Genomic DNA, 18,025 nt, shown 5'->3' on the forward strand with positions numbered 1-18,025 from the left:
AAGGAGTCTATATCCAGATAATCGAGGGGCGTTGGATATATAGAGTCCTTTCCGCTGGGCAAGTGAGCCTGACCGAATGCTGCCGAAGGAACCGAGAAGTCCCGCTGAGCAAGTTACTTTTTTCTATAAGAAAAATCGTTTATTCAACATATGAAAATTCAATTGAAATGTTAATTTTAACTCAGTCCATTGATGATACTCTCGATACTCAGCAAAACAATTCTTCCGTACATTGATGCACAACGTCACACCATATTTGGAGCAAATCGAATGTGGTCTTGATTCAATTTGCTTTAGAGAACACATTTCACATCTTAAGCGCTGAGGTACACATTTAGGCCAGTGATCGCCCAGACCACTAAGATAGACATCGCCTGGAACCGAGGCACTGCAGCTCCCTCGTCTTTTCTTGTTAACTGCAACTGCTTTCTAAAAAGTGCTTCCATTTTTCCTCTTCGACTGTTGCACAGACACGAGTCTTCTCACGACCCTTTGCCGAAACTCAAGCAGTGTCAATTTTTCTTCAGGAAAAAAGAGAGTGTGCAAAACATAGGTATTACAGAGAGTCAAATCAACAAAACCCCAAAAAAGTCGATGCCACCACCATTTTAACGACTTTCTATCTCTTCCATGTGTCGCCCTTTTCTGTTCTGAAAGGGCTACACCACCCATATGGTCATTATAATCTTTTGCTACTTAAGGGGCTGTGATAACCAAGGCAGATCCATAATTCTTTCAAACAGTTCGTGTTAACGAACTGTAAGTAAGGAGCGACCCGGCTCAATAGTAACCAAAACTCTAAAAAATTGAGTTTTGATATCAATAGCTACATCAAAGGAATTAAATTTTAATGCTGATTTTAAATATATAATTTTAATCAGGTCTAGTCTTACCCATCAAAAGTTACAAGCCTGAGAAAATTTGCCTTATTTTAGAAATTAGGAGAAAACCACCCTAAAAGTCATAGAATCTTAGCGAAAATCACACCATCAGATTCAGCGTATCAGAGAACCCTATTGTAGAAGTTTCAAGCTCCTATCTACAAAAATGTGGAATTTTGTATTTTTTGCCAGAAGGCAGATCACGGATGCGTGTTTATTTGTTTGTCTTTTGTTGTTTTTTTTTCCAGGGGTGATTGTGTCGACCCAGTCGTCCTAGAATCTTGCAAGAGGGCTCATTCTAACGGAAATGAAAAGTTCTAGTGCCTTTTTAAGTGATCAAAAAGATTGGAGGGCACCTAGGCCCCCTCTCACGCTAATTATTTTCCCAAAGTCACCAGATCAAAATTCTGAGATAGCCATTTTATTTAGCGTAGTCAAAAAACCTTAAAAACTATGTCTTTGGGGACGACTTACTCCCCCACAGTCCCCGTGGGACTGTGGAGACTGTGGGGGCAGTGCTTACATGTAGTAATTGTTATTTGGAAGTGTATAGACGTTTTCAGGGGAATTTTTAGGTTGGGGGGAGGAGTTGAGAAGAGGGGGATATGTTGGGGGAACTTTCCTTGGAGGAATTTGCCATGGGGGAAGAAAATTTTTCATGAAGGGAGCGCAGGATTATCTAGCATTATTTAAAAAAAATACAATGAAAAAATAATATGAAAAAGTTTTTTCCAACTGAAAGTAAGGAGAAGCATTAAAATTTAAAACGAAAAGAAATTATTACCCACTAGCTGTAAGGGTGGCGCTTTGCGCCACCCCAACACCTAGCTGGTGGGGGCGCTTCGACCCCACCCCCCAAGCCCCCCCGTGCGCGTAAGTCGTTACGCGCCATATTAGTTTCGCGCCATTGTAGTTGTGTCCCTGTGTCCCACCTGTGAATATAGATAGATATATATATATATTTTTAACTACGTAAAACTTGCGAATACACAACATTCTTGGCTGTCCCTTTGTCTGTGCATATAAATAGATTGTCAGGTTTACCGACTCTTGAACATGCAACATATAATTGTCCATGGGAAAAACAATCTGTATTCAGATCTATACCTCATTATTCTAATGATTGCCCTTGAGCTTTGTTGATGGTGATTGCTAATCGAACAGTCCCTGTGTCCCCGTCGTCATTTATATATCCCCCTGTGCCCCCCGGCTTCCCCGTTGTTGTTGTTTCCCTGTGTCCCGGTCGTAATTTGTGTCCCGGTGTCCCAGTCTGTAATTTCTCTTTGAGTGTCGCGGTCGTCATTTATATTCCCTGTGTCCCGGTGTCACGGTCGTCATTTTTGTCCCGGTCGTCATTTGTGTTCCGGTGTCCCGGTCTGTAATTTCTCTTTGAGTGTCCTGGTCGTCATTTATATTCCCTGTGTCCCTGTCGTCATTTGTGTCCCGGTGCTTTCTTGATGGTGATTGCTAATCGAACATTCCTTGTGTCCCGGTCGCTTTCTCTTTGAGTGTCCCGGTCGCTTTCTCTTTGAGTGTCCCGGTCGTCATTTATATTCCCTACTAGCTGCTGGGGTGGCGCTTCGCGCTACCCCAACACCTAGTTGGTGGGGGCGCTTCACCCTCCCCCCCAAGCCCCCCCCGCGCGCGTAATTCGTTACGCACCATATTAGTTACGCGCCATTGTAGTTGTGTCCCTATGTCCCACCTGTGAATATATATATATATATATATATATATATATATATATATATATCTATATATATATATATATATATATATATATATATATATCTATATATATATATATATATATATATATATATATATATATATATATATATATATATATATATATATATATACTAGCTGTTGGGGTGGCGCTTCGCGCCACCCCAACACCTAGTTGGTGGGGGCGCTTCGCGCCCCCCCCAAGCCCCCCCGCGCGCGTAAGTCGTTACGCGCCATAATAGTTACGCGCCATTGTAGTTGTGTCCCTATGTCCCACCTGTGAATATAGATAGATATATATATATATATATATATATATATATATATATATATATATATATATATATATATATATATATATAAACTTGCGAATATACAACATTCTTTGCTGTCCCATTGTCTTTGCATATAAATAGATTGTCAGGTTTACCGACTCTTGAACATGCAACATATAATGGTCCATGGGAAAACAATCTGTATTCAGATCTATACCTCATGATTCTAATGATTGCCCTTGAGCTTTGTTGATGGTGATTGCTAATCGACCATTCCCTGTCCCGGTGTCCCGGTCGTCATTTACATCCCCCTGTTTCCCCGGTGTCCCCGTTGTAGTTGTGTCCCTGTGTCCCGGTCGTCATTTATATTCCCTGTTTCCGGTCGTCATTTGTATCCCGGTGTCCCGGTCTGTATATACATTCGTTTTTTAGTTTTGTTTTTCTCCTTTATTTTTTTCCTTTTTTTTCTTTTTTAGCTTATTTAGATTTTTAGATTTTTTAGTTTTTTTATTAGTTTTTAGTTTTTTTTTCTTTTTAGTTTTTTTGTCCCGGTCGTCATTTATATCCCCCTGTTTCCCCCGGTGTCCCCGTTGTAGTTGTGTCCCTGTGTCCCGGTCGTCATTTATATTCCCTGTGTCCCGGTCGTCATTTGTATCCCGGTGTACCGGTCTGTATATACATTCGTTTTTTAGTTTTGTTTTTCTCCTTTATTTTTTTCCTTTTTTTTTCTTTTTTAGTTTATTTAGATTTTTAGATTTTTTAGTTTTTTTATTAGTTTTTAGTTTTTTTTTCTTTTTAGTTTTTTTGTAGTTTTTACCTTCTTTTTAGTTTTGTTAATTTTTTTTTTTACTTATGTCCTGGTCGTCATTTATACTCCCTGTGTCCCGGTGCTTTGTTGATTGCTAATCGAACATTCCTTTTGTCCTGGTCGCTTTCTCTTTGAGTGTCGTCATTTATTTTTTTCTTTTTTAGTTCTTTTAGTTTTTACCTTTTTTAGTTTTTTTTAGTTTTTTAGATGAAAATTTTTTTTAGTTTTTTCCTTTTTTTCTTTTTAGTTTTTTATTGGTTTTTACCTTTATGTTAGCTTATGTTTCAGTTTTTTCCTTTTTTTTGGTTTTTTTTTATTTTTTATTTTTTTTAGTTTTTTACCTTCTTTTAGTTTTTTTAGTTTTTTTAGTTTTTTAGCTTTTTTACTTTTTTTATTAGTTTTTAGTTTTTTTGTAGTTTTTGCCTTTTTTTAGTTTTTTCAGTTTTTTTTTAGTTTTTTATTGGTTCTTACCTTTATTTTAGCTTATTTTTCAGTTTTTTCCTTTTTTTTAGTTTTTTTTAGTTTTTAGTTTTTTTAGTTTTTTACCTTTTTTTAGTTTTTTTAGTTTTTTTAGTTTTTTAGCTTTTTTATTTTTTTTATTAGTTTTTAGTTTTTTTTGTAGTTTATATATATATATATATATATATATATATATATATATAAACTTGCGAATATACAACATTCTTTGCTGTCCCATTGTCTTTGCATATAAATAGATTGTCAGGTTTACCGACTCTTGAACATGCAACATATAATGGTCCATGGGAAAACAATCTGTATTCAGATCTATACCTCATGATTCTAATGATTGCCCTTGAGCTTTGTTGATGGTGATTGCTAATCGACCATTCCCTGTCCCGGTGTCCCGGTCGTCATTTACATCCCCCTGTTTCCCCCGGTGTCCCCGTTGTAGTTGTGTCCCTGTGTCCCGGTCGTCATTTATATTCCCTGTGTCCCGGTCGTCATTTGTATCCCGGTGTCCCGGTCTGTATATACATTCGTTTTTTAGTTTTGTTTTTCTCCTTTATTTTTTTCCTTTTTTTTCTTTTTTAGCTTATTTAGATTTTTAGATTTTTTAGTTTTTTTATTAGTTTTTAGTTTTTTTTTCTTTTTAGTTTTTTTGTCCCGGTCGTCATTTATATCCCCCTGTTTCCCCCGGTGTCCCCGTTGTAGTTGTGTCCCTGTGTCCCGGTCGTCATTTATATTCCCTGTGTCCCGGTCGTCATTTGTATCCCGGTGTACCGGTCTGTATATACATTCGTTTTTTAGTTTTGTTTTTCTCCTTTATTTTTTTCCTTTTTTTTTCTTTTTTAGTTTATTTAGATTTTTAGATTTTTTAGTTTTTTTATTAGTTTTTAGTTTTTTTTTTCTTTTTAGTTTTTTTGTAGTTTTTACCTTCTTTTTAGTTTTGTTAATTTTTTTTTTTACTTATGTCCTGGTCGTCATTTATACTCCCTGTGTCCCGGTGCTTTGTTGATTGCTAATCGAACATTCCTTTTGTCCTGGTCGCTTTCTCTTTGAGTGTCGTCATTTATTTTTTTCTTTTTTAGTTCTTTTAGTTTTTACCTTTTTTAGTTTTTTTTAGTTTTTTAGATGAAATTTTTTTTTAGTTTTTTCCTTTTTTTCTTTTTAGTTTTTTATTGGTTTTTACCTTTATGTTAGCTTATTTTTCAGTTTTTTCCTTTTTTTTGGTTTTTTTTTATTTTTTATTTTTTTTAGTTTTTTACCTTCTTTTAGTTTTTTTAGTTTTTTTAGTTTTTTTAGTTTTTTAGCTTTTTTACTTTTTTTATTAGTTTTTAGTTTTTTTGTAGTTTTTGCCTTTTTTTAGTTTTTTCAGTTTTTTTTTTAGTTTTTTATTGGTTTTTACCTTTATTTTAGCTTATTTTTCAGTTTTTTCCTTTTTTTTAGTTTTTTTTAGTTTTTAGTTTTTTTAGTTTTTTACCTTTTTTTAGTTTTTTTAGTTTTTTTAGTTTTTTAGCTTTTTTATTTTTTTTATTAGTTTTTAGTTTTTTTTTGTAGTTTTTGCCTTTTTTTTAGTTTTTTTAGTTTTTTAGCTTTTTTATTAGTTTTTAGTTTTTTTTTGTAGTTTTTGCCTTTTTTTAGTTTTTTTTAGTTGTTTAACTTTTTTATTTTTTTTATTAGTTTTTAGTTTTTTATTGTAGTTTTTGCCTTTTTTTAGTTTTTTCAGTTTTGACGTCACCTGATCCAGTTTTTTCAGGTGACGTCACCTGATCCACGATCCACAGATCCACAGACAACTTATTTTTATATATATAGATAGTTTTTTTTTTTACTTATGTCCTGGTCGTCATTTATACTCCCTGTGTCCCGGTGCTTTGTTGATTGCTAATCGAACATTCCTTTTGTCCTGGTCGCTTTCTCTTTGAGTTGCGTCATTTATTTTTTTCTTTTTTAGTTCTTTTAGTTTTTACCTTTTTTAGTTTTTTTTAGTTTTTTAGATGAAAATTTTTTTTAGTTTTTTCCTTTTTTTCTTTTTAGTTTTTTATTGGTTTTTACCTTTATTTTAGCTTATTTTTCAGTTTTTTCCTTTTTTTTAGTTTTTTTTTATTTTTTATTTTTTTTAGTTTCTTACCTTTTTTTAGTTTTTTTAGTTTTTTAGCTTTTCTACTTTTTTTATTAGTTTTTAGTTTTTTTTGTAGTTTTTGCCTTTTTTTAGTTTTTTCAGTTTTTTTTTTAGTTTTTTATTGGTTTTTACCTTTATTTTAGCTTATTTTTCAGTTTTTTCCTTTTTTTTAGTTTTTTTTTAGTTTTTAGTTTTTTTAGTTTTTTTAGTTTTTTAGCTTTTTTATTTTTTTTATTAGTTTTTAGTTTTTTTTTGTAGTTTTTGCCTTTTTTTAGTTTTTTTAGTTTTTTAGCTTTTTTATTAGTTTTTAGTTTTTTTTGTAGTTTTTGCCTTTTTTTAGTTTTTTTAGTTTTTTAGCTTTTTTATTTTTTTTATTAGTTTTTAGTTTTTTTTGTAGTTTTTGCCTTTTTTTAGTTTTTTCAGTTTTGACGTCACCTGATCCAGTTTTTTCAGGTGACGTCACCTGATCCATCCATCCATCCACAGACAGACAACTTATTTTTATATATATAGATATATATACATATATATATATATATATATATGTATATATATATATATATATATATATATATATATATATATATATATATATATATATATATATATATGTTTATACTACGTAAAACTTGCGAATATACAACATTCTTTGTTGTCCCATTGTCTGTGCATATAAATAGATTGTCAGGTTTACCGACTCTTGAACATGCAACATATAATGGTTCATGGGAAAACAATCTGTATTCAGATCTATACCTCATTATTCTAATGATTGCCCATGAGCTTTGTTGATGGTGATTGCTAATCGAACAGTCCCTGTGTCCCCGTCGTCATTTATATATCCCCCTGTGCCCCCCGGCTTCCCCGTTGTTGTTGTTTCCCTGTGTCCCGGTCGTCATTTGTGTCCCGGTGTCCCAGTCTGTAATTTCTCTTTGAGTGTCGCGGTCGTCATTTATATTCCCTGTGTACCGGTGTCCCGGTCGTCATTTTTGTCCCGGTCGTCATTTGTGTTCCGGTGTCCCGGTCTGTAATTTCTCTTTGAGTGTCCTGGTCGTCATTTATATTCCCTGTGTCCCGGTCGTCATTTGTGTCCCGGTGCTTTGTTGATGGTGATTGCTAATCGAACATTCCTTGTGTCCCGGTCGCTTTCTCTTTGAGTGTCCCAGTCGTCATTTATATTCCCTACTAGCTGTTGGGGTGGCGCTTCGCACTACCCCAACACCTAGTTGGTGGGGGCGCTTCACCCTCCCCCCCAAGCCCCCCCCGCGCGCGTAATTCGTTACGCACCATATTAGTTACGCGCCATTGTAGTTGTGTCCCTATGTCCCACCTGTGAATATAGATATATATATATATATATATATATATATATATATATATATATATATATATATATATATATATATATATATATATATATATATATATATATATATATATATATATATATATATATATATATATATATATATATATATATATATATATATATATATATATATATATATATATATATATATATATATATATATATATATATATATATATATATATATATATATATATATATATATACATATACATATATATATATAAATATATATATATATATATGTATATATATATATATATATATATATATATATATATATATATATATATATATATATATATATATATATATATATATATATATATATATATATATATATATATATATATATATATATATATATATATATATATATATATATATATATATATATATATATATATATATGTTTATACTACGTAAAACTTGCGAATATACAACATTCTTTGTTGTCCCATTGTCTGTGCATATAAATAGATTGTCAGGTTTACCGGCTCTTGAACATGCAACATATAATGGTCCATGGGAAAACAATCCGTATTCAGATCTATACCTCATGATTCTAATGATTGCCCTTGAGCTTTGTTGATGGTGATTGCTAATCGACCATTCCCTGTGTCGCCGTCGTCATTTATATATCCCCCTGTGCCCCCCGGCGTCCCCGTTGTAGTTGTGTCCCTGTGTCTCGGTCGTCATTTATATTTCCTGTGTCCCGGTCGTCATTTGTGTCCCGGTGTCCCAGTCTGTGATTTCTCTTTGAGTCTCCCGGGCGTCATTTATATTCCTTGTGACCCGGTGTCCCGGTCGTCATTTTTGTCCCAGTGTCCCGGATTATATTCCCTGGGTCCCGGTCGTCATTTGTATCCCGGTCTGTATGTCCATTCGTTTTTGAAATGGTATATGATGAAATAAATTTTTGTATTTTCCCCCTTTTTTTCTTTTTAGTTTTTTTTTGGTTTTTACTTTTTTTTTAGTTTTTTTAGTTTTTTTTTAGTTTTTCTTTTTTTGTATTTTTTTTAGTTTTGTTTTTCTCCTTTATTTTTCATTTTTTTCCCTTTTTTTATTTTTTTTTTGTTTTTTAGCTTTTTTAGTTTTTTTTATTAGTTTTAAGTTTTTTCTTTTTAGTTTATTTGTAGTTTTTACCTTTTTTTAGTTTTTTTTACTTATGTCCTGGTCGTCATTTATACTCCCTGTGTCCCGGTCGTCATTTGTGTCCCGGTGCTTTGTTGATGGTGATTGCTAATCGAACATTCCTTGTGTCCCGGTCGCTTTCTCTTTGAGTGTCCCGGTCGTCATTTATATTCCCTATGTGGCGGTGTCCCGGTCGTCATTTGTGTCCCGGTGTCCCGGTCTGTAATTTCGTTAGTCGAAAACATGACGTCAGTCAACACACAAACATGACGTCACCCGACAGACCCCCACACACACAGACAACTTATTTTTATATTTATAGATATGATGGATAAGATAAGAGCTTTATAGATAAGAGCTTGAAACATCTACGAAACGGTTTTCAGATACGCTGAATCTGATGCTGTGATTTTCATTATTTGACTTTTAGGGTGTGTTTCTCCCCTATATCGAAAAGCAGACAAATTTTCTCAGGCTTGTAGTCTTTGATGATTAACACTAAACTAGATGAATCTCATATATTTGAAATCAGTATAATAAATGAATGCTTTTGATATATCTATTGTTATCGAAATTCTGTTTTTTAGAGTTTCAGTTACTAATGAGCCATTTCACTCCTTCAGCTCGTTACTACGAGCTGTTTGAGCGGTCTTCCGGATAGCATTAGTGCGGCTGGTAGCTTAATTGTGTTGAAAAGAAAGTAAAAAACTTTTTGATTGAAAAAGGGAGATAATTTTTTTTTGGAAGGGATGCAAGAATGCTGTAATGTAAAGGGGGGGATGTTAGATTGTAACGAGATAAAATGTTTAACCTTTTTTGTTTGTGACGATTAATTATTTCTTCTTTTTTGTGAAAAAATAATGAATCAGTTTTTGTGTTAATGTTTATTTAGTGTTTTTTCTTTGTTTAAAGATGGTTAGAAGAAAGAGCCACCCAGAGGAATCTCGTCTTATGTACGGTACTAGAGTTTTTTATATGATGTGGTTATGGTTTTTTTTTTTTTTTTTTTTTTTTTTTTTTTTTTTTTTTTTTTTTTTTTTTTTTTTTTTGGTGAAGTAATAGGCTAAGTATCTGAATCTGAAACCTGAACTTATTCTAAAAAACTGACTGAATTTCTTATAATTAAGTTGAATTTGATTAAAATGCAACATCAGTTGTAGTTTTCCAAGCATATTCTAGCTCAGCTTCATAGCAATTTTTGCTTTTTTTTGAAAACGAAAGCCAAATTAAGAATTTGTGAGAAGATCTATTTGAGTACCGTTATGATAATAACTATGTTATTCCACTCAGAAGCAATAAGTTAACAATATTGATAGCCAAAATATTTGGTAACATCAAACAGTTCGTGATAACGAACTGTTGTAAGGAGCGACCCGGCTCAATAGTAACCGAAACCTTAAAAAACGGATAGTTGCATCAAAAAAATCGCATTTTAATGCTGATTTTAAATATATAAGTTTCATTAAGTTTAGACTTGAAAGTTACGAGCCTGAGGCCTTATTTTAGAAAATAAGGGAAAACACTCCTTTAAAGTCATAGAATCTTAACTAAAATCACACCATCAGATTCAGCGTATCAGAAAACCCTAAAGTAGAAGTTTCAGGCTCCTATCAGCAAAAATGTGGAATTTTGCATATTTTACCACAAGACGATCACGGATGCGTGTTTATTTGTTTGTTTTTTTGTTGTTATTTTTCCCAGGGGTGATCGTATCGACCCAGTGGCCCTAAAATGTTGTGAGAGGGCTCATTCTAACGGAAATTAGAAGTTCTAGTGTCCTTTTTAACCCTTTCATGCCTGTGGTCACCATACGGATACCGCTCGCCTCCTATTTTTTTTCTCTCGACTCGACAAAGTCACAACCGTGATTTCTTTTCCACTAGATAGCACTTGCTTGACTCTGTCGCGTTTGAATTTATTGTCCCTCAAGGCTTTACCCGAGCGGTCGAGCGAGCGTCCAAGTTTAGACAAAACATAAAATGTCGAAAAAGAGGAAAAGTGCAGATTTCGACCTCGATGACCTGGACGTTTCTGGTAAGTTCAGAGCCTGATTATGATCTTATTTTGTAGCTAAGAATGCGTTCTTTCGAATGAGATATCACTAGTCTAATTCTGAGCTGTAGGTTAGCCGCAAACAAGGTTGCTAACGATCGATTACCAAATGGTCACGTCAGGCATTCAGTGCCAAACCATACCTAGGCAGATTTGTACAGCAAACGAGGCAGCAAGTCCTTTTTATGATCGGGAATAGGCACATTTTCTTTCTGTTCCTCCTTTTTACTGAAACAAGGGTAAAAAAGCTATTTTGTGGGATGCCTCAGGCAAGTGTTGAGGCCAATGGCCTATTTTATTGCAATATACTATTATTATTGTTATTATTAAGTGATGCACTTACCTTGAATTTCTTTTCAGCTGATCCAAGCACGAGCTCTGACTCCATGAGAGGTCATGGTCCCAAGCCCTTGGAAGAGAGACTGATCAAGGAAAGAAGTAGAAGAGTTAACAAGAAAATGACTGCAGAAGAAGCAGCAAGGCTTTTATTCATACCTGATTGTGATTCAGATCTCGATATCTCTTCCGACGACGACGACCCAAACTGGGCACCAGACAATCCAGATCAAGAATTTCAGCCTTTACGTTCTCTCAACTGTTATGGCAATGAAGACGGAAGAGATAAAGAGGATATCGACCACACAGACGACATCCCTTTAGCAATGCTTGGCAGGTTCGAGTTAGACAATGGCGATGACATGGATCAATTCGATTTGCCTCTTCCGGGCTTGAATGATATAACAGCGTCAAACAGTTCTTCAAGCACATCATCAGCACTAGTGTCAGCTTCTTCTGCAATACAGTCAGCAACAGTTACTGCACCTGCTGAACCCTTTATCCTTACAAGAGCTCAAAAAAATGCTCCTTCCCAAGCAGTGGCCGGTCTAGTAACTCCAACTGATGCTCCTCAGGTCACGGCAAAACCAGTAGCAAAAAAGAAGGTAGCGAAGGAGGCAAAGCAATACAAGTGGATAAAAACGGAGCCCGAACCTCGAAATATTACATGTTAGGATTCTATGCCACACTATGACGAGGTACAAACGCCCCTTGATCTCTTCCGAATGTTTATCACAGAAGACATTCTTTCAAACATTGTGGACCAAACGAATCTGAATGCCATGAGAAAGAAGAATCTTGCTCTGAAACTTTCCCTTGAAGAGCTGCGCAGATTTCTTGGAGTTCAAATGCTTATGAGCATTCTCAAACTTCCGGCTATTAGAATGTACTGGGAGAATGGAATACGATATTCCCCGGTGGCTGATACCATGAGCAGAGATAGGTTCATCAGCTTGAGGTCTTTTTTACACATTTGCTATGACACCTTAATGATACCGAAAGGGGAAGTTGGTCATGATAAACTGTTCAAGATCAGAAGACTATACGACGCATTCAGGGAGAATCTGAAAAAAAATAGACAAAGAAATGAGATCCAAAGTATTGACGAACAGATGATCCCATTCAAAGGAAGAATTGGATTTCGACAGTACTTGAAGGACAAGCCCCACTCGTGGGGTGTAAAGGTTTTCACGGGAGCCGGCATCAGCGGAATAGTGTATGACATAGAGATATATACAGGAAAAGGAGCTGTTGAAATTTCTGAACTTGGCCAAGGTACTGACGTTGTCCTTCGGCTTGTAGAAAATCTGCCAAGGTTCATGAACTTCAAGTTGTTCTTTGATAACTTCTATACTGGCATCGATCTCATTCACAAGCTCCGGGTTGAATATGGCACCGAGTCATGTGGTACGATACGCAGCAACAGAATGAGGGGCGCTGTTCTAGATACCAACGCCTACATGAAGAAGAAAGGACGAGGGTCAGTGGACTTCCGTTTTGAAAGACATTCAGAAGTATCGGTAGTAAAATGGTATGACAACAAACCAGTCCATTTGGCTTCTTCATACTGTGCAGTCACCCCAATTGATAAGTGTCAGAGATGGGATGGCACAACACGGAAATACGTCGAAGTTGATCGCCCCCGAATCGTCCCTGACTACAACAAATCAATGGGGGGCGTAGATCTTGCTGACATGTTCCTGGAGCTTTACAGGACTGACATTCGCTCTAAGAAATGGTATACGAGGATTGTGTACTACTTCTTTGACATGGCTGTGAATAACGCCTGGCTGATACACTGCCGACAGTGTAAGCAGATCAATGTTCAGCACATGTCTCTGCTGTACTTCAAAATGGACATTGCTCGTGGGTTGGTTCTTACTGGCGTATCTCAAAGTCCTCGAGTTGGAAGACCATTCTTATCAGTGACCAAGCGCAATACGACTATCTCGCGAGACGGGATGCCTTCGGAATCAGTGAGGTTTGACCAGACCTCGCATTTTCCGGATACGACTGAAAAGGGAAGGCGTCGCTATGAGAAGTGCGTTAGGGGTGGAACCAGTCGAATCATGTGTTCGAAGTGCAAAGTTCGACTGTGTTTGAACTCAGATCGCAACTGTTTCACAAATTTTCACCTATAATAGTATCTGTATATACCCGACGTGACCATATGGTAACCATTCACATTTTGGATATGGAATGAAATAAAAATTTCAAAAAAATAAACCTGTTCTAGTTGAACCTCCAGGATCACTCTCTGCTATTTTCAGAATTTTTACGCAACTCCTTCTTGGTTCAGGTCTGAAAGGGTTAAGTGACCAAAAACATTGGAGGGCACCTCGACCCTCTCCCATGCTCATTTTCCCCAAAGTCACCAGATAAAAATTTTGAGATATCCATTTTATTCAGCATAGTCGAAAAACCTAATAATAAATATGTCTTTAGGGACGACTTACTCTCCCCCAGTCTCCATGGGAGGGGTTGCGGGTTACAAATTTTACCAGTGTTTACATATGGTAATTGTTATTGGGAAGTGTACAGACGCTTTCAGGGGGATTTTTTGGTTGGGGGATCGTTTGAGGGGAGGGAGTATATCCACATAAAAAGAAAAGTATTACGCATGTAAGGGGGTTCGTCCCCTCCACAATACCTCGCTCTTTACGCTAAAGTAATTTTTATAAATTTCAAGTATTTATTTTACGGTTTTTGTGATTCAGGGGTCATTCTTAACGAATTGGGACAAAATTTAAGCTTTAGTGTAAAGAGTGAGGTACAGACTAGGGGATGAATTCACTCATATACGTAATAAAAACATAAGAATATAGAAGTTCGTTACGTAAGTTAATTCGTAAGTTACGTATATTTTTACTAATAAAAACATTCGTAGAAAAATTAAAAGTTCTAGTTGCCTTTTTAAATAATCAAAAATTTGAAGGGTAACTAGGCCTACTCCCCCGCTCCTTTTTTCTCAAAATCGCCCGATCAAAACTATGAGGAAGCCATTTAGCCATAAAAATAAATAAATATTCAAATTTCGTTTTAATTATTCATGTGCGGAGAGCCAAAATCAAAACATGCATTAATTCAAAAACGCTCAGAAATTAAATAAGAAAAAAAAACAAGTGTTTTTAACTGAAAGTAAGGAGCAATATTAAAACATAAAACGAACAAAAATAACTCCGTATACGAAAGGGACTCTTCCCTCTTCAACGCCCCGCACTTTACGCTAAAGTTTTTTACTGTTTTAAAAAGTAGAGTTGAGAGAAAGACTCTCTACTGTTTTAAAAAGTAGAAGACCCTCGCTCTTTACGCTAAAGTTTGCCTCTTTCTCTTAACTCTACTTTTTAAAACATAAAAGAAATTTAGCGTAAAGAGCGGGGTGTTGAGGATTAAAAGCCCCTTTCATATACGAAGTAATTTCTGTTCGTTTTAAGTTTTAATATTACTCCTTACTTTCTGTTAAAAAAAAACTTGTTTTTTTATTTAATAAAACACAAAAACGAGACAAAAGCCCATGGTCTACTTTGCTATTTAAATAAACTGTGTTCAAGCCAAAATGCTTAACAGGTCCATGCTCAAATGAGATGTCAAATAAATACTCAAAGTATGAACAGTCAATCGCTTTGCGGCATTTATTTTTTTCGATAAAATGAAAAATTAAAAAAAAAAAAAAACCCAGCAACTTAAAAAGACACATTCAGACATTCAGTCTTTAAATACGCCTTTGACATATCGTGGCTGATGCATGCACACCTTGTATAATCGATTTTTACCGAAAACAACTTTTTATATGCGTCTTTTGCAGTTCTTATGTTGCGTCATCTGACGACAACGATAAAACTTCATCTCTAATACCCACATGGCAAAATAAGAAAGACACACATCGTAATATCTTTGATAATCTTACATTAGAAATATAAGTTATACCTCGTAATATCCCGTAATATCTTTGATAATATAGCTCTAATCCACGCAAAAACAGATCCTGAGTCATTTGGAATTATTTGGTATTTTGTCTAAAAATTGCACCATTAAAACGGTTTTTATCGTCTCCCGAACAATATGATTTCTCCATTATACGAGGTCCGTACCAAGCAGCCGCGATATATACTTTTCTAAATAAGCAGTTCATACAGCAGTTTCTGCAGCAGTTAATAGCTGCCTGATTTCATGAATATTTAAATGTAGCCTATTTTCAATAAGTATTATTAATTTGGGCAATTATTATTAATTTGGGTAAAGCAGAACAAGATTCTTCCTTCAAAACAGAAACCAAGAAACATTGAAATTGAATATAAAAAAAAAACAGCTCTAATTTTGGGCCATAAGTTGAGACCCATTGTAATATGTAAGAAAGCTTAATCAAGTACATTTGATTCAGATAAAGGGCTTTATTTCCGAGGCAATTTCTATTACCCTTATATTTCAATAAAACAAGCCTTGCAGAAATTCTCCCCGTGCCCCCCCCCCCCTTCCGAAAAATGTCTATATAATAAATACTGCATACTTCCCAATAAAAAACCCTATATGTAAACAATCGTCAAATTTCCTAAAATACACCCCTTTGCCTTTGGCTGCGGGAGGTCATGTCATCCTCAGAAGCATAGTTATTGGACCTTTTAAATATGCTGAGTAAAATGATTATCTTAAAATTATGCTTGAATAGGTTTAGGTAAAAAGGGACTAGTTGCCCTCCAATCGTTTCGGTCAGTCAAAAAGCGCACTAGAATTTCTATTTGATCCAAAAATTCAACTCTATTCCCGCCAAGATACATCAAAAGCTAATTCTTTTGATGTATCTATTGTAATGACAATTCCGCTTTTTAGAGTTTCGGTTACTATTGGACTGATTTTGTTACCACTAACTGTTTGGTTCAGTCTGTATTTTTCATAGGAAAACTCCATTTTTATTTACTTTGAATTTTTCATTCAAAACCAGATGCAACGGATGTTGGAATACTTGTTCGGGGAACAGTTGAATTTTCAGTTTTAGAAGGAAAATAAGCTTGATTTTAGAAGCTCGATCTGCCTCCAACAGAATTTTTTCTATATTTTTTGTATCGAGCATTAATTCCACAAAAGTGATTCTCTCATTTTCAGTTTAGCGTCCAAAATCTGATTTATCAAATACGTCACTTTGATCTGTTAACATCATATGTGTTCCTGTTTAAAGTAAACTTAATTTTAACGACATATTACTTGAATGATTAGAGGTGTTTGCTTCTTCCTTATCTGTTTTCAAAAGTTAGCCTGATTATCACCTAAGTCAGTAGATACTGATTTTATATGACAAAATGCAGTTAAACCGAGCATGATTATGAAAATCTAATAAATACAAAATTCATGAATGTAATAAGTAAGAATTTTGTTATCATAGGGCTTATACTGACGAATGAGAAAACTACCCTTTTTTAAACTGCCCTTTTTAATTAATGGCAGTCTTTGTTTTTAAGTTTAAATATCTTTATTTTGTCCTGAAGACATTTATCTGTATTAATGTCAAATTTCACATTTTCATCCATTCCCCAGGGACTGTGGGAAGCATGTCATCCCCAAAGGCATAGTTATTGGAGCTTTCAACTATGCTGAACAAAATAGCTATCTCTGAATTTTGATCGAACGACTTTTAGAAAAATGAGTACTGGAATGCTTTTGGCATTTTTCATTGGAAAAATCATTTTTAAAATCAAATTTTGCATTCAAAGGCAGACATAACTAATGCCGGAATGCTTGTTCTGGAAACACTTAAATTTTCTGTTTTTTTTTACCTTTAGAAACTTGGGCAAATTTACTTGGCGACTTAATTTTTGCTTGATCTACTACAACTGCAAAGTTGTCTTAAACTTTGTGTTTCAAGTGTTGATCCAACAAAATTAATTCTCTCATTTACAGTTTAGGATGCGAATTCTTAATTAACAAATACGCCATTTTTATCTGCTATTTTTCTATGAATTCCTCTTTCAAGCCAACTAAATTTAAATGACATATTACCTGAATGATTAGAAGTGTTTGCTTCTTCTTTGTCTGTTTTCAAAATTTGGCCTGTATTGTCATCTAAGTCAGCAAATACTGATTCCATAACACGGTAAGCCTTGAAATAAGTTTCTAGTAATGAATCTGTAGTAAGCAAATGCTGCTTCTCGGCAGGCTTTTTCTTGCTTGAAGAAGCTGAGTCTTTCACGCTTTTGGATGATATCTCAGTCCCCTGGTTACCTTCCCGCTTTCTCGAAAGTGAGCCTTGGCTTTTACTTTTACTGGCATTAGCAGATTTTGCCAATTTAGATCTAGTCCGACTTTTGACTGAGTGCTCAAAGTACAAGGAATTATTAACTTGCGAAATGCCAGTATGGCTAATATGCGAACTGATGTCTTCCGTGTCTGAGCTCTTCTTTGATTCCATATTGATATTCAAGTTTTTAAGCCTTATTAATTTTGTGTTTTAAGATTCTTTAATTCTGTTATTGTCGTCGCTATCTAATGTCGCTGACAAGTGATTTCTGTGTCAAAAGCCGTCCCTGGATGAAATCATGAACTTCACTACTGAGCCCACTTGAGGGCAATCTTCAGCTATTTACCAGAACATGCAGTGATGGGAGTTTAGTAAGTTTGTCTGAATGTAAACAGTGAGAAAATTATTAAATTTGGATTACAATGATTCTCTTGGATTGACTGATACAGTGTATCTGTGGATGCTTAAGTGGGCTAGGTTAAACCTACCTTACTAAGATCTGCCCATAAAGTTGGCATTTGTTTGAAGCTATCTTTTGAAATAACTAACTAATTTTTTTTTGGCGTTGACATTATTAGATTCTTACTAATTTCAGTTATTATAGATGGCGTTCATTTAGACGCTGAACC

The 18,025-nt window shown here is 34.8% G+C and overlaps 1 protein-coding gene across 1 annotated transcript; it reads right to left on the minus strand.

Annotated features, from left to right (window-relative positions):
* Positions 1-142: 142 nt before the first annotated feature.
* Positions 143-17,760, minus strand: LOC136042297 (uncharacterized). The gene is made up of 2 exons (XM_065727245.1): positions 17,159-17,760; positions 143-521 (listed from the first exon to the last, which is right to left on the minus strand). The coding sequence occupies exons 1-2, from the start codon at positions 17,565-17,567 to the stop codon at positions 430-432; spliced, it is 501 nt and encodes a 166-aa protein (XP_065583317.1). The 5' UTR covers positions 17,568-17,760; the 3' UTR covers positions 143-429.
* Between the last annotated feature and the right edge of the window lie 265 nt (positions 17,761-18,025).

This window comes from Artemia franciscana, unplaced genomic scaffold (assembly GCF_032884065.1).
Source record: "Artemia franciscana unplaced genomic scaffold, ASM3288406v1 Scaffold_1033, whole genome shotgun sequence".
In the NCBI taxonomy this organism is placed as follows: Eukaryota; Metazoa; Arthropoda; class Branchiopoda; order Anostraca; family Artemiidae; genus Artemia; species Artemia franciscana.

Coding starts and splice junctions, on each gene's coding strand:
- LOC136042297 (XM_065727245.1), bottom strand. CDS start 17,567: ATGGAATCAAAGAAGAGCTCAGACACGGAAGACATCAGTTCGCATATT. Junction 522..17,158: donor AAACACTTCTAATCATTCAG/GTAATATGTCAT, acceptor TTTTTCCTGAAG/AAAAATTGACACTGCTTGAG.